At 43.7% G+C, this 27,338-nt stretch overlaps 1 protein-coding gene across 3 annotated transcripts in view; it reads right to left on the bottom strand.

The window, feature by feature from the left end:
- Nucleotides 1-27,338, bottom strand: part of RNF130 (ring finger protein 130) — a 152,859-nt gene that overhangs the window by 32,389 nt on the left and 93,132 nt on the right. For all 3 annotated transcript variants that reach the window (XM_069969163.1, XM_069969162.1, XM_069969164.1), the window contains exons 4-6: nt 27,082-27,153; nt 12,016-12,098; nt 2,990-3,086 (exon numbers count right to left, since the gene is read on the bottom strand). In XM_069969163.1, the coding sequence (XP_069825264.1) occupies nt 2,990-3,086; nt 12,016-12,098; nt 27,082-27,153 (252 nt within the window). The remainder of the gene's footprint in view (nt 1-2,989; nt 3,087-12,015; nt 12,099-27,081; nt 27,154-27,338) is intronic.

Raw genomic sequence — 27,338 nt, 5'->3', positions numbered from 1 at the left:
AACAACCTATACAGTGAAGTTGGCGGCCAATCCATGGCATTTTATTATCAGCACTCTTCCATATCCGCATGAAACAATTCTGATAATATATAAAATGCAGGACAGTCTAAAAAGATTTTACATTTGAGTATACCCATACTATACCCCAACAATAGTTTTCTTACACCAGTATTCTGTATTAGCCATTAAAATGGCTTGCTATAAATCCTGTACTTGTTTCCCACTGTGAACATTATTTCAGTATTGGGAAGATTCTCTCAGTCTCGTAGGGAGAAATATGGCTCTTCCAGACACATCTGGTGGCAAAAAAAAATAGGACAGGAAAAATCTATTCTATAGAGGTCAATGTAATACACAAACCTAGACGTTCTTTTACAAGGAATTAAAGAAAGGCTCAGTTTGCAAATAAATTACCATCCTATCCAGAGCTTCAGAAGTTGACTATACTTTCCTGAGTACATGGCTTTTTACTTGTCCTTAAGCTGTGGGGAATTTGCTCTTATTTATTCGGCTCTGAATCAACCCCCTGGACTGTAACTATCCTTTTATAACCCAGTGGGAAAAGGATATCCAATGTTCTCTTACACTACAGTAAGGGTCCTATTACACTTGTTTGCTGAGCTATTACACGGCCCGATTATCGGGCAGCAAAGGCTGCACGGACATCGTTAGTGATGTCCATACAGCCCTTGCATCTAGTGTAAAATAATAAATATCAACTCACCTCAGAGGCCTTCTGCGCTGTGTGCAGCTCTGCTTCTGCTCCGGTCTTTGCAATGACAGGCCGCCGGCTGCTCAGCCAATCACTTTCCGAGAAAGGCTGCGGCCAGTGATTGGCTGAGCGGCCCGTCTCGGTCGGTGATTGGCTGAGCGGCCTGGACCTGTCACTGCAAAGACCGGAGCAGAAGCAGAGCTGCACACAGCACAGAAGGCCTCCGAGGTCGCCTGTAAACGCGGTAAGGTGAGTTAATATTTATTATTTTACACTATAATCAGCTGTCGGCAGCGCATCGCCATTACACGTAGTGATGTGCAGTCGGCACCCGATGATTTTAGGTCTGAACCTAAAGAACCGATCAGCCGTTGATCGTTTTAGCATTTAAAGTCCTTCTTGGGATCAGGCAGTGATCATCTGTCTGTGGACAGTCGGGAAAGCCCCAAACAACACGATGCGAGTGGAGGGTACGGCCGACTAAAGTATAAAGTGTATGGGGACCTTTATGTTTACAGGGATGTTCTGATGTTGGCACAAGGCACCACGCTCAGCCTTATGGTTGCGATAACATCTAGTAATACACCAGTAACGGGTTATACTTGGCCTCTAGATCCTGCAGTTTGCCTCATGGATCATAGACCATCTCAAATCCGTAACCTTGTCTTTAGACTGACTCCTATAGTTTATCATTTTGGGGGTGTTGACTAGAATGAATCCGATTTTGTTCAGATGAGATTCTGTGGAACTTTTTAATAATGGGAAACCCTCCTATGCACCTGATCCTGCGTATTATATCACGTTATAATGTACTGTTACTGCTCCCTGCGACACTCTGACTAAACTACAATCCTTCTACTTTTCCCATCCTACAGGCAGAGTGTGTCCGGGATTTGGGCATCTGTTGTCAATCAACAGTATCAATAAATATCTGCTGAGTCTGCTGCAGTGAAGTAAAGATATGCTGCAGTCAGCTGCAATAAAGAAGGTAAAACAAGTGGTTCCCACAGTAGAAAAAAAAAAAAAGTATATATATATATATATATATATATATATATATATATATATATACAGTGGTACCTTGGTTTAAGAGTAACTTGGTTTAAGAGCGTTTTGGTTTAAGAGCTCACAGTTTTTCAAAATTGTGACTTGGTTTAAGAGCATTGTTTTGGTTTAAGAGCTCTCTGTACTAGGTGGGAGCGCGAGTTGGGGAGGGACATGGTCTATATAGCGGGGTATACAGCACTGTACTCTGACCCAGGAAGTCTCCCTTGCCTTCCAAATCATAGCAGATCCACTTCAGGCTGGGGCTTACATCAGGGGACAGGACTGTGGAGGTAATCTTTTCATAGCTGTAACCCCTCTCTCCCCGGACAGAGTGCTGCATGTATGTACCCACATCTGTACTGCTCAGTCCTTCATGCTCCCTCCAGTCTCTGTCAGTCCTGATTGGTCCATGCTGAACACCCCCACTTCTTCATTGCTGTCATGTGACCACACAGACCTCTGACAGCAGTCCTACTTCTCTATTCTAGCATGTTGTACTAGGCTACTGCATTATAGGGATCTGCAGTTCCACCCTGTATCTACAAACTGCTGCTGTGTTTCAGGTTTATGCCCTTACTATACATTATACACCACATGCTGATTGCTATACAGCACAGTAACCTATAATATTACATATTCAGCTGTTTATAAATGTTTGTTTCATTTGTCTTACATGTTATTCAAAATATAAAATCATTATTTTTGGGGTGTGGAACCAATTGTCTGCATATCAGTGATTTCTTATGGGAAAATTTGCTTTGGTTTAAGAGTGGATTTGGATTACAAGCAAAGTCCCAGAACGAATTATGCTCGTAATCCAAGGCACCACTGTATATATATATATATATATATATATATATATATATATATATATATATATATATATAGATAGATAGATAGATAAATAGATATACATACACACACACACCTGCAATAATCCCGAATGGAAATTTAAAACAAAATGAGTTAAATCCTGATCCGACCTAGATCTCCTAAGAAACTCCTACTCCCGCTTGGCTTTGTTATAGCCTTGAAGATCCAGGTTTGCTTTCAAGGTAGACAATATTAAGTCCTCAGTTTAGACCCTATAATCCCTGAGATCAAGGAAATTGACCTTCATTCAAGTCCTTGCTCTGGGGTGAGAAACCGTGTCAGAAAATCAGCCGTGCACAATGGTACGTACGATATAAAAATTGTAGGAGCCGTCCAAGCGCTTATTGCTTTACTCACCACAATTCCCAAGGCCTTTAAAATGTTTAACTTGCACATCGGGCAGGTGCAGTGCTCGCTGAGCCACGGATCCACGCACACCTTGTGGAAGACATGCCTAGAAGAAGAAACAAAACCATTATAACCATTGCTTTAAGATCTACTTTCTAAACCTGACTGTATGGTGGCAAAATTTAAGTCGTCTCGTGTAGGGCATGAGCTTCAGCAAAAAACCTGAAATACCCCTGAAAGATGTCCTCCTCATGTGACCCCAGATAACAATTAGTAGAGATGAGCGAACTTGCCAAAAGCTCTTGATCCCAAGGACTGGAGAAGGTGGATGCAGTCTATGGCAGTCCTTCTACAGGCAGCAGGATTCAAATACTGATCGTTCAGGCTTGTTTAAATCCAAACTTTCGGCAAGTTTACTCAACTCTAATAAGAAGAGATTGTCCTTAGTAGAGAACCCCTAGCAGGTTTTTCTCCACCAGACAATCCCTTTAAAGGGGTGCTCCAGCGTGGGGGCACTTTTTTGGGGGGACCGGGGAGGAGGTGGCTGAAATAAAAGACGTCCACTTACCTCCCCGATTCCAGCGGCGGGTCCCGCATCACGGCGCTCCGGTGCCCGGTTCCCGGCTGCTTCCGGGTGTCTGACGCCGCCAGAGACGCTACGTCTCAGGGGCGCTCGGCCGCTCATCCACTCAGTGAAGGAGGCGGGATCCGTTTTAAGTGCGCTCGTATCCCGCCTCCTTCACTTAGTGGCTGAGCGGCCCTAAGACATAGCGTCACGGGCGGTGTCAGACACCCAGAAGCGGCCGGGAACCAGGCACCGGAGCGCCGTGATGCGGGACCCGCCGCTGGAACCGGGGAGGTAAGTGGACGTCTTTTATTTCAGCCACCTCCTCCCCGGTCCCCCCAAAAAAGTGCCCCCACGCTGGATAACCCCTTTAATATCCACTGTGACTGCACAATGCCCAACATGTTTAGTGTGTCTGAAGAAGCGATGACGTAGGAGACCTCTACATTGTTAAAAACTAACTTTGCTCGCATAGATCCTCTCAATTGTTTTTAATACATCAGGTGTACAGGACACCCAAGTTTTTACATAGGATTGGTATACGTGCTGAATTTAATTGCCCTAGATGTGGTCTAGCAGACGCACATATTATACATCTGATGTGGAGTTGCACTGAGTTGGAGGGATACTGGAGGGAGGTTGTTGCCCTCATACAAAGGGTATATGGAGTTGCTGTGCCAGTGGAACCCCTAAAATGTATACAGTGTCTAGTGCATGAGGAGGATGAGCCTACCGGTATTGAACTGGCTATATGCAGGATTCTATACCAGGCGCGTAAATTAATTGCCCGTCACTGGATACAGGCGAGTGCACCCACCATCACGGAACTTATAGCCAGACTTAATGTGGTAATACGTTTAGAAAAAGGGGTATATCAAAAAAAGAAAGGGATCCAAGAAATGTGAAAGTATATGGGGCCCTTGGCTTGATGCGCCTGTTCAGGAATCTCCGACGCAACCCAATGGAAGTCCTTTTACTTCTGGCAGATCAGAATGCTGCAACTATTCGCCGTAATGGAACACAGGGCGGGAGGAGAGATACTACACGGTACATGATAGGGTCATCCTGATGGTGGGTGTCTCGGCCTGTCCGTTGGGCTCAGGATAGGGAGGTTCCTACCCAGGTCACTGAACATACTGCTGTGCCTTATTATTGTATAATGGATGATACTGGGGTGAGTTGCACTTTATGGTCTTTTCTTTATGACGACAGTCTTTATCTGTGTAACCTAGCCAATGTTGTTGCCTCCAAATAAATACTATTTTCCCTTGTGAAAGGGAAGCTGGTTTGGGGGAAGGGAGGGTGTTGCTGTTTTATGTCGGGAGGGGGGAGGATGGGGGGGCTTGTTTTGTTAGTAAAAAAAAAAGACACGTTTTGTGTGTGGAAAAAACTGTTTAATAAAAACAATCTGATATATATATAAAAAAACTAACTTTGCTGCTAACCAGTAATGATTGCGGTTGTACGCCTGTGGGCCTGGAGAAGCCGTGGGATAAGATGCTACGCAAAAAACTAATAGAAACTTTGATGAAACAAAGCTGACATTTTGCCGTTTACTGGATGCACAGATCCACCTCCCTTATATTTCACCAAGTTCATAATCGGGAGATCTATAAATGGCTTTCAGACGTAATGACTTTTAGATATTATCGACTTAGATTGCGACCAGGCTCTGCTTCCCATTGACTGCCCGGCGTTCTGTCTCTCTAAATAGTCTCTGATAAAGACCCTTCTATATCAGTGTGTTTAATCTTAGAAAACCATTTTCTTTCTGAGAGACAAGATTAACTCAGCTTGTTGTCCAATCTGTTTTGGATCTGGCTGCTCCCTTTTTTACAGGCTTGCCAAGGAAGCTGGACCTGGGTCGTGGGAATGTTCTTTGTGTGTGACTAGGACCCAATGTCTACTATGGTCTAGCTTCTAAAGGCTTCAACAGAAATCGGCTTGGATGAGAGCCCAACAAAAAGTTCCGGCATTTCACAATTTCTGAATTAAAGGGGGTTTCCATAGGTTGTTTTTCTATTCTGTGCCACTTTCAAGAACTCTTTATGTTAGAAAATGTGAACATCTCCAAAAAGTATGCAATGGGTTTACAGCTTCACAATGGTATCCAGTCTTATAACTAAAGATGCACTATACTATTCCATTAGAGATGAGCACAACTCGAGTACGCTTGAGTCCGTTCGAACCCAGAAGTCTCGGCATTTGATTACTGGAGGCTGAAGAAGTTGGATGCAGCCCTACGGCTGTCTATAGTTGCGCTTATCTCTAGTGACCATACAGTACATGACCATGGCCTTCTCCACTAAAGTCTATGGAGCCAGCCAAAGCCATTGTTTGACTTAAAGTGTCACTGTCGTTTAAATTTTTTTTGCAGAAATCAATAGTACAGGGGATTTTAAGAAACTTTGTAATTGGGTTTATTAGCCGAAAAATGCATTTTTATCATTAAAAAGCAGTTTGAACCTCTCCCCCCGTCTTCATGGTTCTCTTATGGAGAGGGAAGGGGTTGAGGGAGATGAGGCACCAAAACAGGACAACAAAGAGTTAATTTACAGCTACATCATCGGGCTATCTCCTCTGAAGTCAGCACTGACCTGTCTGACCTCTGAATATCAGCTTTCCCACACGTCCCGCTGTGTAATTCTTTGTTCTCTGCTGGACACTAATCTCCCTCCTCCCCCCTCCCCTCTCCATAGGTTACACAGGGCCCGACTGATGTAAAAAAGAGTCGAGAATTCCTGATAATGAGCAGTGAATGAGAGAGAGGAGGGAAAGGGGGGGGGGCTGGGGAAAGTCTTTTTGAATGCAGATAATGGCATATTTGCCTAGTGAACCCAATTACAAAGTTTCTTAAAATCCCCTCTACTATTGATTCCTGCCAAAAAATAAAATAAATAAATAAATAAAATAAAAATATGACAGTGACACTTTAAAGGGATCCACAAGAGTTACCATCTTTTAAACGCTTTTCCAAAGGCTAGGCTTTCCAAACGGCCATTACAGAGATTAGGTGGTGAATGCCCCTATTGGCATCGGCTTCAGCACATATACCTGTTCTACTATCTCTATAATCCAGCCCTGAGGTTTCAGATTAAAAAAACAGACTGTGGTTCTTTAGCAGAAAAACATGTCCGCACTGTTACATTTTGCGGAAACAAAATATTATATAATTTTTTCAGTTTTTTTATTTGCCTAATATTTTCTGACAGCTAAAAACCACTGCAGTGATGTAAGGGCGCAGCAGCACCGGAGATATTGTTGTCTATATACCGGCAGTGATTGGCAGGCTTCATCCAACCAGTTTTCAGATACATATATTTTAGAATTTTTGTAAAAGAATACGCTGGTTTGCACCATATGTGATGGGTCTAATAGAGATATTGAAAAAAAACCATAGGTCTGGGTTCTTCAGATGCCTGGTGTTGTAAAAAAACCCATGTAGCTGTTCCCAAGAAGTGGTCACATTTGTGATAGGGATGGCAAAAATTTTTAACTATTGCCATACATACAGTATTAAGGTACCCATACACCTTACGCTTTTGTAGACTATACTTGCTTCCGGTATGAGGTGTACGGGCCTCTCCTGGCAGATGGACATAGGGGTCAGCCACAATGGAAAATCACTGGCCAACCCCTGTATTCTGGGACACATAAGCTGCCGCCAGAGCTGTCTAACTGTGCCTTAGCCCTCCCCATCGAGAACACAGGATAATTCAGCCATGCCAAACGTTCCTGTGTATGGGGAGGATGGGGTCGGACGGAAGAGATAACTGACAGCTGAACCATTGTCCAGCCATCTGTTGTATCGAAGGTGTATAGCCTCCTATAGACAGAAGTAGGTTTAACAAGTACTGGACTGATCATTTTGAAGACGCAGCTGTAGAGATTTTGGTCTATATTAGCCATTACAGTTGTTCAGACTGGCCATACACAATCACTGACACTGGGAGATGGACAAAGGAGCTTTCTGAGAACATTATGAGAATATTCTCATAAAGGGGTTATCCAGCGCTACAAAAAACATGGTCACCTTATCCCAGAGACAGCACCACTCTTGTCTCCAGTTTGGGTACAGGTTTTGTAACTCCGTTCTATTGAAGTGAATGGAGCTTAATTGCAAACCACACCTGAACTGGAGACAAGAGTGTTGTCTCTGGAAGAAAGTGGCCATGTTTTTGTAGCACTTGATAACCCCTTTAAAAGGGAAAGTCCATGCAAAATAATTTTGATATGTTATTACCTAACAAAAGTTAAGAAAATTACTAATAGACACTTATTATGGGAAACGCACCTGTAGTGCATTTTCCCTGCACTGACTACAGCATGGCCTGTTTAGGTCTCTGTAAAGTTGGGGATGTCACATCACATAAACTGCCGACTGCTGCTCCCACCACAGCATCCGGCAGTTAATGTGACGTGATGTCACCAACTTTACAGAGACCTGAACAGGCCATGCTGTAGTCAGTGCAGGGAAAATGCACTATAGGTGCGTTTCCCATAATAAGTCTCTAATTTTTTAAAGGGGTACTCCAGCGTGGGGGAACTTTTGCGCTGGGACAGGGGACGAGATGGCCGAGGGAAAAGACGTCCACTCACCTCCCCGGTTCCAGCAGCGGGTCCCGCATTGCGGCGCTCCGGTGCCCGGTTCCCGGCCGCTTCCAGGTGTCTGACGCGGGCCCGAGACGTGACGTCTCAGGTCCGCTCAGCCACTCAGTGAAGGAGACGGGATCCCGCGGCGCGATGCGGGACCCACTGCTGGAACCAGGGAGGTGAGTGGACATCTTTTCCCTCGCCCCAGGTCCCAGCCCAAATGTGCCCCCACGCTGGAGTAACCCTTTACGTTTTGTTGGGTAATAACATATCTTAAAATTTTGCCCAGACTTCCCCTTTAAGGTGCCTATACACAGTGATCTCCCCTGGTTTCCTACATGAACGTTTTTCACGATAGGGAAACAAATCCTCCAATCACCTTATGTCTATCGCCAGTTCTAGTTGAGAAGAAGAATTGTCATTTGAAGGCCTCTGCACGCCACCGAATAGGCACAACAAGGGTCTTGATGACAATTCTTTCTCGCAGAACAAACGTTGTAGTTGAAACACTAAGACGCAGCAAAAGGCATTCTTGCGGTGCAGTAGTGTATATAACATATACTAGATGTCATACTTAATGAGAAATACATGAGACAAGTGATCAAAAGCAATGACTATGAGCAGCCACCGCACAGCAATTATTCTCTTCCCCTTATTCCACACTTCAAGCCGAGCAACGAGTGGAAGATAAATCAAACAAGAAACCCCCCGTATCCTAGAAGACATCTCGTCCTTGATTCCTTTGGGTGAATTAGATAGAGCAGCCATCTTAAGGGAGGTCTGCAAAACCATCCTATCAGATCTCGATATAATACTAATAGCCAGGACGTAGCGTGCCCTCTCCGATCCAACGGCCATCATGGCTCCGGAGTGCATTTTTCCGACAACGGTCAGTAATTCTAGACGAGTCAAGGTCCCTGCAGAGCGACAGCCAGCGAATATACAATGATCACTGTGATCCAGGGAAGGGAAGGAATTAAGGCTGGAGGGTGAATGCTGGTAATGACTGGGTACAGGGCTCCGGGGCCTGTGAAAATGATAAAAAAAAGTCCCAGACGCTGCATTTATCACGGCCATCCATATCAGCAGAGTTGGTGTCTCAGAGCTTTAGCATCCAGGGATAATTTAATACAAGCAGACATAAAATCATTACTGCGGAGAGTACGAGCCCCGCTGCCGCATGAAGGCATTGCCGTGTTCTGCATCTTCATTGGCTTTATCTGGTGGCATATCTGCAGGCCTGTAAAAGGACTATAGGGTACCCTTAGGCCGGGTGTATATATCATCTGCCTGTCGCCAGTCTAAAGTGGTAGGTTACATGCATCTTACCTCACCAACCAGATGTTACAGATACAACAAAGCAGATTACATAATCCTAATAGATCTCAATGTGTTCCTCTTGTTGGCTTCAATGTAGAAATATGAAAAAAGCATAGGCCTATGTTTTACATCCACTTTCCTGTGGCCGTATACTTTTGCACTACACCAGGAATGGGGAACCTTTGGCCCTCCAGCTGTTGCAAAACTACAATTTCCATCACGCCTGGACAGCCAAAGCTTTAGCTTTGGCTGTCCCGGCATGATGGGAATTGTAGTTTTGCAATAGCTGGAGGGCTGAAGGTTCCCCATCCCTGCACTACACTCCTAGACGCACCAGGACATTACTGTATGCCCTGCTGCCGCTAGGGGAGTTCAGAGGGGGGATGCACGGCGACCCCGCTCTGACCGCAGCTATTAACGGGCACGGCCCAAACGCTGTGCCCGCTAATTAGACATATAGATGCAGCTGTCAAAGTTGACAGCTGCATCTAAATGCTAGCTGTCCCCATCATTGGTGCTTTAGTGGGGGGGGGGGGATAGCCCCCCTGCGACGTGATCGTGGAGGAGCGATCACTGCATCTGGTATGGGCCGGGGTCTGGACTGTAATGGCGCTGATCCTGGCTGCTGCAGTCAAAAGCAATAGAACACTGATCTCATTGATCTATGCAGTATAACTATACTGCATAGATCTCAATGAGAGATCAGAGCAGTCATACTAGAAGTCCCCCAGGGGGAATAACCCTAACCCCAGGGGGGGAATAACCTTAACCCCAGGGGAACTTCTAGTATGTGTGTAAAAATATAAAAAAAAAGTTTTTTTATTAATAAAAAAAAAAAAACTCCCCTAATAAAAGTTTGAACCACCCCACTTTTCCCATTTTATAAATAAAAATAAATAAACAAACATGTTTGGTATCGCCGTGTGCGTAACCGCCCAAACTATTAATTTATTTAATTCCCAATCTCGTGCGGTAAACGGCGTAAGCGCCCCAAAAATTCCAAAAGTGCAAAATTGCGCATTTTTGGTCGCATTAAATCAAGAAAAATTGTTATCAAAAGCGATCAAAAAGTCGCATATATGCAAACAAGATACAGATAGAAAGTACACATAATGGCGCAAAAAATGACACCTCACAGAGCTCCATAGATCAAAGGATAAAAGTGTTATAAGCCTGATAATACAGCAATTTTAAGGAAATATTTTTTTACAAGGCTTTAATTTTTTAAAAGCCATCAAATAAAATAAATGTTACACAAGTTACATATCGTCGTAATCGTACTAACTTGAGGAACATGTACAACAAGCCAGTTTTACCCTAGGGTAAACGGCATAAAAACAACCCCCCCCCCCCTTTCTTTTTTTTTTTCTTTTTTTTTTTATTTCACCACACATATAATTTTTTTCTGGTTCCATAGCATATTTTAGGCAAAAATTACGTCTGCCATGGCGCAGAAAATAAGGGCTAATATCGGTCTCTAGGTGGAAAAATGCACGCACTATGGCCTTATATACACAAGCAGGAAAAAAGGAAAGCACAAAGATGAAAACTGGCTGTGTCCCCTAAGGGTTAAGGTTATTTCTTACACAATCCTTAGTGACCCTTGCCTAAAGAGAGTGTTTTTCAGGCTAATGGAATGGATGTGTAACCTTGCAAAAGTCTTATAATGACAGGGCTTAAAATCGGCTGCGATTTCTGGCTGCGAGTACTTAACAGGAGTAAACACGCAACTACTATGATGAAAGTGACTTGTAATGGGAACAAGGACGGACTGATGAGTGCGGAGGGCAACCGCAGGAAATATGAAGTACCAGCCTTGTATAGGAATAGAAGAAGGCTGACAAGGCTACAAATCTTCAACTCATCCTATTTCTAGCAAAGTAATTTATCAACCCATTCACTGCCAAGGATGTATGCAGTATGCAGTGACTGCTAAACCTTACAGCATATATAATGGTATCATATTAGTGTGAGCATTAAAGGGGTTCTCCGGAGAAAGAAATGTTTTCAGAAACTTATACAGATTAGTTAAGTACTTACTTATTAAAAAAAAAAAAACAAGTTTTTCAGTACTTGTCAGCTGCTGTATGTTCTGCAGAAAGTGGTGAATTCTTTCAAGTCTGACACAGTGCTCTCTGCTGCCACCTCTGTCCGTGCCAGGAACTGTCCAGAACAGTAGCAAATGCCCATAGAAAACCTCTTCGGCTCTGGACAGTTCCTGACATGGACAGAGGTGGCAGTAGAGAGCACTGTGTCAGACTGGAAAGAATATAGCACTTCCTGCAGGGCATACAGCAGCTGATAAGTATTGGAAGACTTGGAAATTTTAAACAGAAGAAAATAATATGAGGATCTACCCATCTGCATCTACCCTGATCACAAATGTTCTTATCACAAAAGGGTATTATAGTCTATTTAGTTCTAGTAACCATGTGCACGTGGACAGATGTATGAATTTGGCACACTTTTTTTTTTTTTTTTTAAGGTCTCATCGGCCTCTTGATCAGACTCTAACCCACCAACATGATACTCATGTGTAATCCGCATCTGTACTTACTTGCAAGGCAGGACGCGCACAATGTCATTCTGCTTGTAGCTCTCGATACAGACAGCGCAGTGGTCGAAATCTGGGTCTGTTTCCTGCGTGAGATAGAACAAGGTGACATATAGAACATGTGTAGGCCTCACATTACTTATCATCATATACCACAGACCAGATGTAAAATGGGTCAATGCTAAATCTCTCTATATATTGTATTATATCAAGACATCGCACAGTTAACACTTAAAGAGACTCTGTCAGCAGGTTTATGGTGTCCTATCTCAGGGTAGCATAAACTAGTGACAGAGAAGCTGAACAGAATGATGTATCACTTACATTGTTCTGTGCAGCTGATCCAGAGATATCCTCCTGAATAACATAGACAATAAATAATCCTATCCATAACGTGCATGAGCTCAGTAGCCCTAGATATTCATGAGAAGCAGAAAACTCCGCCCACCAGCCCATGCTATGTATAGCAGCAGCTGGAGGGCGGGGGAGGGGTGTGGCAACAATCCTATTCTCCTGCATATTAGGAGAATGGCTGAACAGAATGATTTAAGTAATACACTGATCTGCATCACTGATTAGCATTTCTGTGGCTAGTTTATGCTTCCCTCATTTAAGGCAGCATAAACCTAGTGACAGATTTCCTTTTAAAGTTGGCCACTAGAGATGAGTGAACCTTGAGCACACTCGGGTTTATCCGAACCCAAGCGTGCAGCATTTGATTACCGGTGGTTGAAGAAGTTGGATGCAGCCCTGAGGCTACCTGGAAAACATGGATACAGCCATAGGTCATAGACTGTATCCATGTTTTCCAAGACTCCCTTGGGCTGCATCCAATTTCTTCAGCCACTGGTAATTAAATGACGCATGCCCACGTACACTCATCTCTAGTGGCCAGACAAATGTAAAAAAAAAAAAAACAGAACCAAAAAAAAACAGCAGCTTTCCTTACATGTTTCTGGTTCCCCATTGGACCTCAAGCATTGTAGGTTACAATGATTCTGAATGTCATTATAGTCAGCTAAGATTTTATAATATGATCACACATTTTTATTTGGTGCATACATCTTTTTCAGTTTGGCTTTGATGGTGTAGTGTAGGGGTACTCAACAACTCTTAGTGAAGGTCCACTTGCCGGGGTCTATTGTCAGGTGAAGGCCCGAGCTGAACATCATTAGTAAATGCGTTGCGCTCCCCCAGTAGTATATAGCCCCCTGTTGCTCCCCCAGTAGTATATAGCCACCTGTACGCTTCCCCAGTAGTATATAGAAGCCTGTGCGCTCCTCCAGTAGTATATAGTCCCCCTGTGTGCTCCCCCAGTAGTATATAGCTGGCAATCCAGTGACGTCACTCGAGCGCCGAAACCAGAGACAGGACAGAGCGGCCTCTTGTGACCGCCGCGGCCACAAGTGTGACTGACAGGGAGGGAGCGGATGGCTCCTTCTATGTCAGTGCTGCTCCTGCACGGTAACAATCTGCACTCGTTATGAGCGCTCATAGTTACTGTGCAAAGTGCAGCTCAGTATACAGTTATACTGAGCTGCAGCAGGGATCCGGAAAGCTGGCCTCCGTGGTCCGCCAGTTGAGGACCCCTGGTGTACTGATAGTCATATCTGTCAGCAAGCTAATGGTTTGTTTTATAAAGAAGTTCCCACAAACAACATGTATGACCAATCGATATGGTAGGAGATAAATGTTAGAATCACTGGGGGCCTCAGCATACAGACCACTACCAATCCAAATTACAGGTACCTCCATGGGCACCCTCACAGGCACAGTGCAGGTTCTCTAAAGCAAATGTTCCTCTGTATAGACCGATCTTCACTGTTAAGAACGAGGAAGAAAGGGGAGACCTGGGATCCCCGGCAGTAGTCTCACAGCGACCTGACATGCATCATGCATGGCTGTATTTAACTACTGGCAGATGCTACTCAGCAGGGTGCTGTAATACCTCTATGGATGATCGGCTCTGTCTTTGCATGTTAACTAAAAGCTCTCCAATGAAATTAGGTGGTGTTATCGACAAATGTGAAGTACAAAGGCAAGGGCATCAGAAACCACAGCAGGAACTAAATTAGCAGCCAGTCAATACTCCATGTAGCTTCATCTGATGGGGCTGTAGTAATAAATGATGGGCGTTACTGCATGGTCTCTGCTATATGTGTAGACGCTCAATAAACCTTAATAGTGGGATTAAGGGAAATTAACCTTTTCAACCCTTCAAACACACGCACGGTAGTTAAACGTTCAGTATATGACGCTAACGCCATTCCTCTACAATCCACATGTATTATGGCAGTGCACTGCTACCCCCCCTTACCATAAAAACATTTTTTCATATGCATAAGCTTAAAGGGGAAGCTTACAAAAAAAAAACTTTGAAATCAACTGGTATCAGAAAGTGCCTGAGATTTGTAAATTACTTCTATAAAAAAAAAAATATCCAGTACTTATCAGCTGCTGTATGTCCTGCAGGAAGTGGTGTATTCTTTCCAGTCTGACACAGTGCTCTCTGCTGCCACCTCTGTCCATGTCAGGAACTGTCCAGAGCAGGAGCAAATCCCCATAGAAAACCTGTACTGCTCTCCAGAGTGGAAAGAACACACCACTTCCTGCAGGACATACAGTAGATGTTAAGTACTGAAAGACTTGAGATTTTTTAATATAAGCAAACTACAAATCTCTGGCACTTTCGGGCACCAGTTGATTTGAAAGATTTTTTTTTTTTTTGTGAACTACCCCTTTAAAGTGGAGATCTAGTTAGGGTATTCAGGCAGCAGTGCAACTTATGGTGTGTTTACACAGGCAGATCTGACAGATTTTGGAAGCCAAAGCCAGGAATGGATTTGAAAAGAGCAGAAATCTCAGCCTTTCCTTTATGACCTGTTCCCTGTTTATGGTCTGTTCCTGGCTTTAGCTTCAAAAATCTGTCAGATAAATCTGCCTGTGTAAACGCAGCATTATTCATGTCAATCATGCACAACACCTGTACAGGAGTCTTCATGATCTGCAGGGGTCCCTGTGGTCGGACCTCTATAATAAGTATATATACTAGTGTAAGTATGTCACTCTCCCTGTCTGGAACATCCATTGAAATACAAGACACTCCCGGACTTCCCGTACGGTCATCAGTAACTATTTTCTTTACCCCTTTAGTTCAGGGATTGCAGGAGATCCAAGGCTGCTAATAGTTAACGTGAAGCTTAATCACTATATAAATACATTTTTTGGCTCATAGCGGCCTAAACTAGATACAACTGGATGAAGTGCTTAGCTGTGAGATGTACACTGGATCTGTAGGGGTTAACCTCCAGATGTAAGCAGGAATGTTTCCATATGCCGGATAGTAAGCCGAGATGGAGAGGAACGGATACAAAGGAAGTTAGGGATAGAAGGTGTCTAACTTTTTATTAAGCAATAATTCAGTATATTTACAAGCACATGGCTAACTATTATAGTGGGTATTACGGGAGAAAACTGCAGAACTCAACTCCTGATTTTCTTATAAAAGGTTTGTCCTAGTTGTTAGGATTTACTATTCGATGGGGGTCCAATGGTTGTCAATGTTTTAATGGAGGACGTTGGACAAATGCAGGGGGTGATGGCAACAAAACAATCAAGGGATACTTACCCATCCCGATTCCCTGCAGCGCCACAACTCACTGTCAGCCTCCAGTCTCCTGTTTCTCCCAGCTTCCTGTGTCACGACCGGCAGGAACTGCCTATTCTGCCAATTAGTGACTGAAGATGTCCCACCCGTCACTGACTGGCTGAGGGGGCATTTCTGAGCCGGGTTGTGACGTCACAGGACTGGGAGATCTAGAACACTATGAGCGGTGGTGGTGGTACAGCTGCAGGAGCATGGTGACAGGTAAGTATAATTTTTTTTTTTTTAATTAATAAATTTTATTGGTTTTACAACAAATCACCAAATTAACCAGGTAAGTATAATTTGATTGTTATGTTCCCACCATTCCTTGCCCTCCATGATTTTTGACATTTGCCCAGAGTACCCCTTTAAGGCCTCCTGTACAAATCCTTGGCTGCAAATCCACAGGTGGCCCGTGAACTGTCATAAAGGGCAAAGGGCCTATACATGTAACATGGAATCCATGATCATGTGCATAGCTCCATCCACTTCAATGGGTCAGTATACTGTCTGCAGTTGTTGACGGATGTGTGCAAGAGGCCTTATAGTCAATGACTAACCATGTGACCTCCAGAAAAAAGCTGACTTAAGATAAAATGAGACAAGGCTCTTTCCTAGAACTATTGCCAGTATTATCTAGCAATCAGAGAGGGTCACGTCGGTCAGACCCCCGCTGATCAGACCTTGATGACAACCCCTTTCAAGTGTGCAGCTTAGAAGAGACATTAATGGTAATTTTTTTATGAGCGTTACATACAACCCAAGCCGGAACCAGGCGGTATGATCTTGTGAATACTGTGCTGGTATTGTGTTACATTCCTGCCTGACTGAATAACAGAAACATCTGAGGACACTAACAATGTTCGGATCAATGGTAACCATTAGAGTTAATGTTTCTGAGGTCAGAACGAGGCATGAAAGGTTTACCAGCAAATCTAATTAGAAGATCTTGGAACAATTACATTGAAAAATACAAGGTTTGGGCCAAACACCATGTTTATAGGGCTCCTGTACCCCATCTCCAGCATTCTATAACATTACTAAATTGTGTCGGAAAAACTGGACGGGATTTTACAACATGTAGCTGATTTACTGGAGGCACGTAATGAGAACACCGACCTAAGAGGCTTAGAATTTCTGTACATTATTATCAAGGCAGCCATATTGCCTGAGCTTGTGCTCCTTTAGCCGGCATGTAGAGAGATGCTTTCATTGTAATCCTGTATGAGATAATAGTGTGGAGACTGCTGGACGGTTTCCTCTACAGATCTAGAGCTATCATCTCCCTTATACACTACTGGGTAAAATGAGTGACACTCAGAGAGTCAATGTCATTAAAAATAACTTTTGACATGTCACAAGTTATTGATCGCAGCAGGTCTCACAGCTCGATCCACTCCCCGGCCGCTTGCTTATTCCAACAATGTAGCCTTTTCTGACATTGTCAGAATCAGGGCCTTATTACACGGAACGATTATCGTTCGAAAAATCCTTAGAGCATTCGGATTTAAACGATAATTGTTTAGTGTAATAGACAACGATTAAACGACCAACGAGAAATCGTTGGTCGTTTGATAGAGTTTGGACCTATTTTTATCGTTTATCGTTCGCATGGAATAAGACGTCCTTCGGTCGTTTGCAGTAGCGGAGAACGCAATAGCAACGACAAGACAACCGCAAGAACGATCTTAAGTAATGATCATCGTTCTGTGTAATTGGCCGAGCGATTTCAGGCCGTTTGCCATAGCGGTCGTTTGAGATCGTTAATCGTTGAAAAATCTCTTCGTGTAATAGTACCCTTAGCAGACCTGGAAGTACAGCATGGGAATGGATGGCATAGCCGCTGCGCTCTCTTACAGCGGGTCTCAGCAGTAATCAATATTTTCTGAAATGCCTGACATCCTTAATGACAGGTTCTCTTTAAAGAGGTTATGTAGCGCTACAAAAACATGGCCACTTTCTTCCAAACACAGCACCACTCTTGTCTCCAGATTGAGTGTATGTTTCGTAACTCAGTTCCATTGAAGTGAATAGAGCTTAACTGCAAACCGCACCTGAACTGAAGATTAGAGTGGTGCCATCTCTGGAAGAACCACTTTAAAGGGGTTATCCAGAGCTACAAAAACATGGCTACTTTCCCCCTAGTGTTGTCTCCAGTTATAGTGGGGTTTTAAAACTCAGTTCAATTGAAATAAATGGAGCTTAATTGCAAACCGCACCTGAACTGGAGACAACAATAGGGGGAAAAGTGGCCATGTTTTTGTAGTGCTGGATAACCCCTTTAATCCAATATTTGTATCATACACAGTGAAGGGAACTAGGGATGCTGTAGCATCAGTAAAATAAACAAACGGGATGGATGGCACAGGGGTTCCAATATGCCATCACAAGACATTTTACAAGGCATGGTCTGAACTAGAACAACTACTTTTACAGATCTTCAGTAGGAACTGAAAACATGGCTGTGTGTGCATGTTTATTTCAATGGAGAGAGGAAAATAAGCTGCTACTAAGCCCGTATGACAGCAAAAAGTCCCATGGGAAACATACTGAACTCCAACATGCCTGACTTCCCCAACATCTGGCGCCAGGGAAAAGCTGGGTGGCCCCATACACATAAGATTGTCAGCCATGTCCTATATGTGTGGGCACCTATAGCCCTAGACAAGAGCAGTGTCAGAGGTGTATGGCAGGCACTAAAAGGGATGCCACATTTTAGGCTGTATCGTGTAGAATATGGGTTTCTCCGAAAATAACACAGGGACCAGGGTCCTATATTATTTTTTCGGAGAAACACGGTACTTCTTCTACTATGTTGGCCCATGTACGTTCTCGACTGGCAAAGGTAGGCAGTGGGCCACCTTGTCTCCTGGTCAGACCAATGGCCTCTATCCTGTGGCTCTCCATGTGACATTTACCAGAAAAGAAAATACTGTTTTTTTAGGCAGAAGAAAAGGAAAATTTTATTTACATGGGCGCAGACTTAAGAGGTTTTTTTTTTGGTTTATAATCTTATCTAAACATTGTATTTTTTGGGACTACTTGAAAGGCAAACAGTTTCCAGCTGTCTCTCCAGGCCGGAGCTCATAAGATAATGATTTCATATGGTGACATCCTAAAAAGAAAACCAGAAACTGTAAGGTTTACTGCAGGAACGCCACGTTGTGTCCCGGCCAAATTCTTATGTGCCATCTGTCTACCATCGGGTAAAGGCCAATGCGTCTGTGACACGAGGAATAGCTGTAACCCATTCAATGCAAAAATGCCTGTGTCCTATACAAAGTTGTCATGAAGGCAGCATCGACGGCCCCTTAGTATAGGTCATATGCATATTTTTATATTTATCTAGTGCAAAGGTAAAATGGAGCAACCAATCAGATTCCAGCTTTCATATCCCAGAGACCCTTTTGAAAATTAAAGCAGCAATCTGATTGGCTGCCATGGGCAGCTGCTCCACTTTTCCCTTACAGAATTATTGTCTCCCCCACAGGATGCATGGGTTGCACATTTCACCTACATATTTTAGGACTCCACCAATATGGCCACCTTTACAGTTTTCATTAATAAATCCCAAGAGTTGCATCTTCAAACTACGAAATCTGTAAATTTGAGTTCATGTATGTCTACCAATCCAAAGCCATCCTGGATAGGAACGCCTGATGCAAGCGGCAAATGAACTATTGCAATTGATGTCTCTTCCAGTGCCCCATGTGGGGAAATGGGGTTTGATGCTTAACCTGTAGATGACCCGGCATAGCTGCATTGGATGATACCCCTCAATATGAACATTTCTAGATGTACTGCAATATCGCCAGATGGCAGCTATGTCAAAATATATGAAACATCTGAACCAATCCTAACAGAATCATCCAACGATAGCATGGGGACCCTAACAAACCCAGAATTTCTCCCGCACATAGGCAGAACTGTAAACTCTCTTCGGATCTGCCTTTTCGGGTACAGGAGGTGCTGAATCTATAGGAACCTTTCATTTACTCTCAGAAGATTTTGTTTGCTAATGGTGCGTTTACACAGAGAGATTTATCTGACAGATTTCTGAAGCCAAAGCCAGGAACAGACTATAAACAGGGTGCAAGACATAAAGGAAAGACAGATTTCCTGTCTCTTCAAGTCCATTCCTGACTTTGGCTTCCAAAATTGGTCAGATAAATCTGCCTGTGTAAACGTACCATAATACAATTCCGATCTGTTTGCGGCTGCAGAGTGGCTGAAAACAGGACACTGTTTACTTAAAAGCGTTCGGGGGATAAGTTTATGCTAAACTGTTTAGCAACAAGGAATTGCTGCCATTTTAATACAAAGCTTCTGTTGTCTTTCCTATTACTCTGAAGGACTGGCTATGAAGATGCGTGCTCACCACAGGATTGGTAGATTGTTAGGTAATAGGTGTCACATTAAACACCGCCAAACCAGACCTAACAATACTGGCATACTGTGACTGGATAACACTGCCACATCAGACCTGAATAATTCCACCATACCCCCCCCCCCCCCCCTTCCCCTGTCGAAAAGACACCAGATTTACTGGCAAGTCTGAATGGGTGGTAGGAGATAAAAAAAAATAAAAAAAGTTGTTACCTGCATCCTGGTGCTGCCTCCCTGCAAGGTGCTGCCCTAATCACCGGACCACATGTGTCTAGTGGTAAATAAGCCCCTGGTAGGGTGACACAGGTTGGAGACAGGTTGGGTTTGATCATACTGAGAAATCAACAAGGTATTTGAAGCGGAATCCACACTTCATTTTCCACGGATTCCGCTTGTAATTCCAACCGTAAAATATGAACAGAGCAATATCTCATTATATTCAATGGGATTTTCGCTCTGGAATTATTGAGTAGAATTTTCTGCGGTGAATCCGCTTTCCATGTCAATTCTCGAGACTCCACCCACAGATGATGTCGGTGGAGAAAGGGGTCAGATGTGATGGGATTTCCATGCTTGACCCCTTTGTTCTTATAAATAAGCCACTGTCAGAGCTGTCTGGCTGGGACTTACCCCTCCCCTTCCCATAGAGAGCGCAGGAAGGCTCGGCTTTACCAATGTTCATGTGGATGGGAGAGAGAGCTGTTATTAGACAGTTATTGAAGGGCCATAAGGGACATAAGGGCCAAAGTAGATCCTACCATCAAAGACTATGAAGACTTCTAGTTCTTCTAGTTTCCCAACATCTTGAGGACTACTAAAGAGCCCAATTAGATCCCACCACCATAGACTATTGTGACATATGGGGGAGCTGTAGCTTTGCAACAATAAGGCAGTAACATGGCTGAGACTATTGACCTAAGGAGATAAGTAGGGCAGAGCCATGAACAATGCATATAGATATCCATATAATATTCAGTACAATATGATGACCTCCAAAAAGGACAATGTGCTATGTATTTGTTATGGTAAGTGGTAAAAGTCTCCAAGGATCTACAGCTGAACCTTATCAATAACATCTGATAAATATATCCCATTCACTTTTCCTACTGAGATCGCAGATCCGTCAGATCTGTTACATGTTGGCACCAAAACTTTCTTCACTCAATCCAGTATCAATTTCCTTACTGATATACTTAGAGGAAACAGATATCAACTTACAAGTGATCACACCGTCATCTAGATGACGACTAAAGTTCTCTGAATGCTGGGAAAATAGTTCCCATTTCCATGACTTGGCAAACGGCATATGACGCCCAAAACTGGCACAAAACAGCAACCGGGTAACGGGTGCTCGGTGTGTTATCAATAAAACAGCTCAAACTGAGAAGATCCCAAGGGAGATATGTGTGCACAATGACGTCAATATAGTTAAAATATAATAATGTAACCGCTGTCCATTGCAAAATACGGCTGAATCACACGGCCTGAAGTGACCTGGCACATCACGATAAACGATAAATCATAGTAAATCCCTCAGTGTAAAAATAGCAAAAAGTTGAAAAAGTTTTTACAGCAACTCAAAGTAACTATAAGGGGGGCAGGTGTAGATTTCTGCCATGGTTTACCGACGTTTACGGTCCTGGAAAACTGGGATAAGTTTCGCAGGACTAGTTCCAACTTTTCCAAGCATCCTGGGTGGAGTGGCAGGGAGCGGAGAGCACGGGCAGCTAGCGTGTACGCCAGCTGCCGAGAAAACAAAGCGATTTGCTGCATTTGTAATGTAAATTCGCTCATCTCTAGCTTAGATATATGGGACGACTGTGAGCCCCAGAGACAAAAGTCAGTCAATCAGCGAATATCCTTTACAGATCTTTTGGTGCAATATAATAAAGTAACTTTACCTGTATGTCTATAGGGAAAATTTGCTTTCCTGGGAGAAGGAAAAAAAAAAAAAAGGAAATACAAGGACAATGTAAAATCCCAAAAGGTTGCTCAAACCAGGCGCCTGTGCAGAATTTTATGACTTTTTGCCCGCAGTAATGGTATGTATACTTGATAAATTCTCCCCATCGTCTCTATTTAAAGTTGCCTGCATGCCCATCTATTAGATGTACTTTATGGTAGTCTTCACATAAACCACAGCTCTGCTGCCCAGCATGAGACACACAATCCCTTTAGATAGAGAAGGGAAGTGTCCAGCAACAGAGCATATACGGCAAATGATGTGTAACCTACCACCTGCTCAGTGTACAGGATGTTGCACTGCAGAAGCGTGGTCACGTGACTGGGTGCGAGTGGGCTTACACAGGCTCCTAAGCTACACTCTTTTAGTGACTAATACAGTTAAGCCATTTGCGCACAATTTTTGAAGACCGGCTAATTCCTCTAAACCCAGACAGTCTATAAGCACACTGTCCTCAATGTACTGTGGAAAGAAGGTTTAACTATATATAGACTTGTCAGGCCAAAAATAAAGAAGCTAACAAGTACATGGAGATTCTGATAGCTCCGAGCAGCTGATTTTTGGAGCTTTATAATGCGTTATATGTAAAAATAAAACCTTAAAGCACTGCTGCTAGAACAGCTCTCCGTGGCACCATGTAAAGGTTCTTTTACAAGGGGCGATAATCGTCCAGGAGAGTTGCTAGAAAGGCTGATAATGGGTCCATGTAAAAGTGACATTGACCACCCGAGGAGCGGGAAAACGCCTGATCCTCAGCTGATTGCGTCTTTCGTACTGCGGCAAAATATATCGCTATTGGCAGCACAAACGGTGCAGTGATCATTCAAATCGCTCTGCAAATTTCGCTGATCGTCACTCGTTTGCGGCCACGGACGGCCAGAGAATGTTAGGGCTAAAAGGACCTACCCCTTTCCTTTAGGACAGTTCTAATTGCCAACCATTCTATCAGTAATGTAGCACAGTCTTAGCAAAGAGAGTGTATTTCTATTGTGGGATCACTAGTCATCTAGGCAGTGTGATCACTGGGCTTTACATTTTAGTACAGTATATGTACTCTGAAAGGGAGCACCCACTAGAAATGCTCATTGCTCTCCCCCATGTTCCCCGACTTTTTTTTTGTAGCAAATCACAACCCAAATGGAACAAGGAAAACCCGTATAAACAATGGTACATACACAGTTTTAACTGATGCTTTTAACATAACACTTGACAATGGTTTCCTCTTCAGCTCTGCCAGAATACGGGCAGAATTTGAGCGGTATGCAAGCAGAATTCATGCCCTATTGACTTCTATAGGATTTCTCTAGCTGAATCCGCCCAAAGAATTGACATGTGCAAACTGCGGAAGGACGACGGAACACCCACCGCAGTTTCCGCAGCTCGCACCCGCTCTCGGATGGCGGAATCTGGCAAACCATAGAATGAAGCCTATGGGAGCAGCAGAGATGCGTGCATCCGCGAGTGGGTGCGAGCTGCGGAAACCAAGGAGGGTGATACGCTGGGATTCCAGAGTGTACACATACCCTCAGGGTGGAAAGTGGATCCACGGCAGAAAATTCTGCCCTGGAAATCCCAATGAACACAATGGGACATTGCTCTGTTCATATTTTACGGGTGGAATTTCAAGCAGAATCCAAGGGAATTCCACTTCTAATTCCTTGCCTATTCCTTAGTGTGAACATACCCAAAGATCGCTGCAGCAGAAACCTTCCCACACTCCCATTTCCAAATGGGAGAAAGACCATTTCAAGGTTTAGTGTCCCTTTAATTCTGCCAGCTGGAGGACATATCCCCTTTTAACAGGCTGGAACTGAACATGCAGGTCAGAGTACACTCTGCAGTCGGTAATAGAACGCAGATCTCCGCATTGTCTCTGCCTTTTTATGAGCAATGTAGAATTTAAACAATGTACAAAACTAAATTCCTCTGGACTCATTTTCATGATTAACTCTGCAAAAGGAATGCAGCCTGCAAAGCTTTCTCCTGGATGTAACCGGGAAAATGGCTGCCGCCTCTTAGGACTGGACAGGGAAATTATATTTAGAGGGGGAACAGTAAGAAAGATATTTTTCTTTGACCGAAGCCACCTGCAATGGGATACATAGGGGTAAACATGACATGCGTTTAACGCCAGTAAGGGGTTAAGCCCGAACAATTTTCTGCTGCTTTACTACGACAATGTTGAAGTGTCTGTGGGTTTTGTACATAAATTTTACATTTCAGCAGGTGACACAGTATACGGCTGTGTGGTGTCTATGACCAAACAGAGCAGTAAATGTGCTTATTAGCATGGCAGGAGACAAGTAGGCCGGGATCGGATTTCACTCCAATTGTTGTAAAAATAGCAAACATTGCAAGAGATTGTGCTATTAAATAAACCAAATGGGGGTATGCAAGAGAGTTACAGGACAGGATACCGTCTGGGTATTGTATAATATCCTGCAAATATATACAGTCATTGGATAAAAGAGACTTCGCTTCCAGACGAGTCTTTAGATGACAATACAGCTGCAGTACATGGCGGTTGTTAAGAGTCCACTGAGACCACCAGAGCTTCTCTTGCCCTAATAGGGTATATGGACAGAGCTTGTCTTCATTGGACATCCCCTTTAATTAAGTTGGGATGCAAAACTTAAAACAATACTGTATTCACCAACCCACCCCTACAAAATCACTGGTACCGTCTATTTGATGAGAGAAAGTCCTTCCCGTTCGTGTCTTTCAAAATGTGCCCGCTGCATTGGTTAGGTTCAAAAATGATCTTTTAACCTGCAGCCCCTTGGGGGTGTTCCAAATGACAAGGAGGGTGGAGAGGAAGAAAGTAGAGGCATCGCAGGCTTAGGGCCCGGACACTATAGGCCGCTCCTCATTAACTTGGCTGATGCAAATTAAAAGATAATTTTTTATCCTAACAAAGGCTCCAGGAACATTTTAAAAGGCACGAGCAGGAAGGACTTTGGCCTTATTCACACGTTCCGTCTGTGGAAGATCTGACAATCTGTCAATGTGCTGCTGGGAGTGGGGAAAGTCTTTGAATATTCACGGCACTGTAATGCAGCAGCCATATGGCTTCAATACAGTGTCACGAATATTCAAAGACTTTCCCCCACTCCCAGCACCATATTGTAGATCAGGGGTGTCAAACTCAAATACACAGTGGGCCAAAATTTAAAAAAAGTGGACAAAGTGGTGGGCCAACCATGATATTTTTTGAAGTGCGAATGCGGTAGCCCTGGCACTGTCAGAGCAGCGTGCGGTGTTCCTGACACAGTAAGTGGTGTGTGTCTCCCAACCCCGTGCACTATGATAAATGACATGATAAATTGCTATGATATGATTAAACCCCAACCCATGTAATAGCAAATCCCCCAAAATATTGCCCCATGTAGTAGCCAACCCAACCAAAATTGCCCCACATATTAGCCAGCCCCCCAAGTTTTCCATATAGTAACCAGCCCTCCCCTGTAGTCTCATATAGTAGCCAACCCTCCCCAGTAGTCTTATATAGTAGCCAGTCCTCCCCACATTCTCTTATAAAGTAGCCAGCCCTCCCCTGTAATCTCATATAGTAGCCATCCCTCCCTCCATAGTCTCTTATATAGTAGCCAGCTCTCCCCAGTAGTCTCATATAGTAGCCAGCCCTCCCCCATAGTCTCTTATACATTAGCCAGCCCTCCCCCATAGTCTCTTATATAGTAGCCAGCTTTCCCCTGTAGTCTCACATAGTAGCCAGCCCTCCCCCATAGTCTCATATAGTAGCCAGCCCTCCCCCATAGTCTCTCATATAGTAGCCAGCCCTCCCCCCATAGTCTCTTATATAGTAGCCAGCTTTCCCCCATAGTCTCATATAGTAGCCAGCTTTCCCCCATAGTCTCATATAGTAGCCAGCCCTCCCCCATAGTCTCTCATATAGTAGCCAGCCCTCCTCCCATAGTCTCTCATATAGTAGCCATTGCGGGCCAGATGTAATTCAAACTCTGAATTGCCTGGCCGGCCAAAAATAATGGCACCGCAGGCCATAGTTTGACATGACTGTTGTAGATGATGCCATGCCGGGGGTTTCCACTACAGGGCTTCCACTGAAGGATCAAGGAAATGAGCTGGGAGAAGTACTCGATTAGAGTATTCTCCTACAGCTCTGTGTCACGAGATCAAGACATAAGCGTTATTGTAAGTCATGTAAGTTGTATCATGGACACAGACTAGGAGAGAACTCATTCATGATCTGAACAACCAGACCTCCACTGATCGAAACTTTTGACGTGTCCCTAGGGGCCATATTAGACAACCAGATATGCCAGGTAAGCGAGTACTGTACTGCTAGAGCAATATCTGACTGAATTGGCCTGATTTGGCAGAGAATCGCTCCTTGTAATAGAGCCCTAAGACATGTCAAAAGTTTTTGAAAACGGCAGGTACCCTTTTGGCTACAGGGAGTTTATTCTTTTGTTCTTCTCTATGCCTCACAAGGTCCCCATCCACCTTCAATATCTGATCGTTCAGCCAGGTATCTCTCCTGTCCAGCTTCCATCCTCTGACCGTGGCTTATTTCTCCCAGAACAAAGAGGTGGGGCAGTGATTTTCCATAACATGCTATGCCTATTTGCCAGAGCCCCATCCACCTTACACCAACATTAAAACCCATCATAACCAGTGGACCGACAAAAGATTTGTTCTATACTGCCCAATGTTCTTTTTAAAATCAAAAGCCTAGATAAATATAGATCAAAATAAGTGTGTATTTTTTCAGGACCATTTGACTGCTATAAGGACAATATGATAGTGGCACAAAGCACTAACTAGAGATCAGCCCCATATTTAGGACTTTCTATATAGAGACCTACTATTATAGTAGGTGAATAAGGCCTAGTGTTTACTGTCCAGACCAGATGGTTAAAATACAACCCATCCAACCCATGTGTCTGCTGCCTCCTCCCATGGACATTACATTATTGATGGACCAAGTGGAAATTCACCAACAAATAACGAACGTGCATGCTCAGTTCACAGTCATATTATTCTCTCTAACCGTGATCCAAAGGTTCTGCTTACAAATGCCTATAAATGTTTTTACCTTATCGCCTTTTCTGACCGTCCTTGTGGTAAGCTTCCCAATGGCTTTCTTTGCTGCATCTCCAAGCCGTCTCTGAGAAAACAGTAAAAGTGAGAGATTAGTCATTCAATCAGATGCTCAAAGCACTGGGAAAACATGTTGTCTGATGAACGTTAGCACACAACATAGATCCCTTAAGGTGTCACTGTTGTTAGAACTTTCAAAATCTATATTAACAGTAAATGCGATATAAAGCAAGTTTGCAATATACATTCATT

The sequence above is a fragment of the Dendropsophus ebraccatus genome, chromosome 1 (genome assembly GCF_027789765.1).
Source record: "Dendropsophus ebraccatus isolate aDenEbr1 chromosome 1, aDenEbr1.pat, whole genome shotgun sequence".
NCBI lineage: Eukaryota > Metazoa > Chordata > Amphibia > Anura > Hylidae > Dendropsophus > Dendropsophus ebraccatus.
The sequence above is the reverse complement of the archived record's forward strand: the minus strand, read 5'-3'. Positions and strand labels throughout refer to the sequence as shown.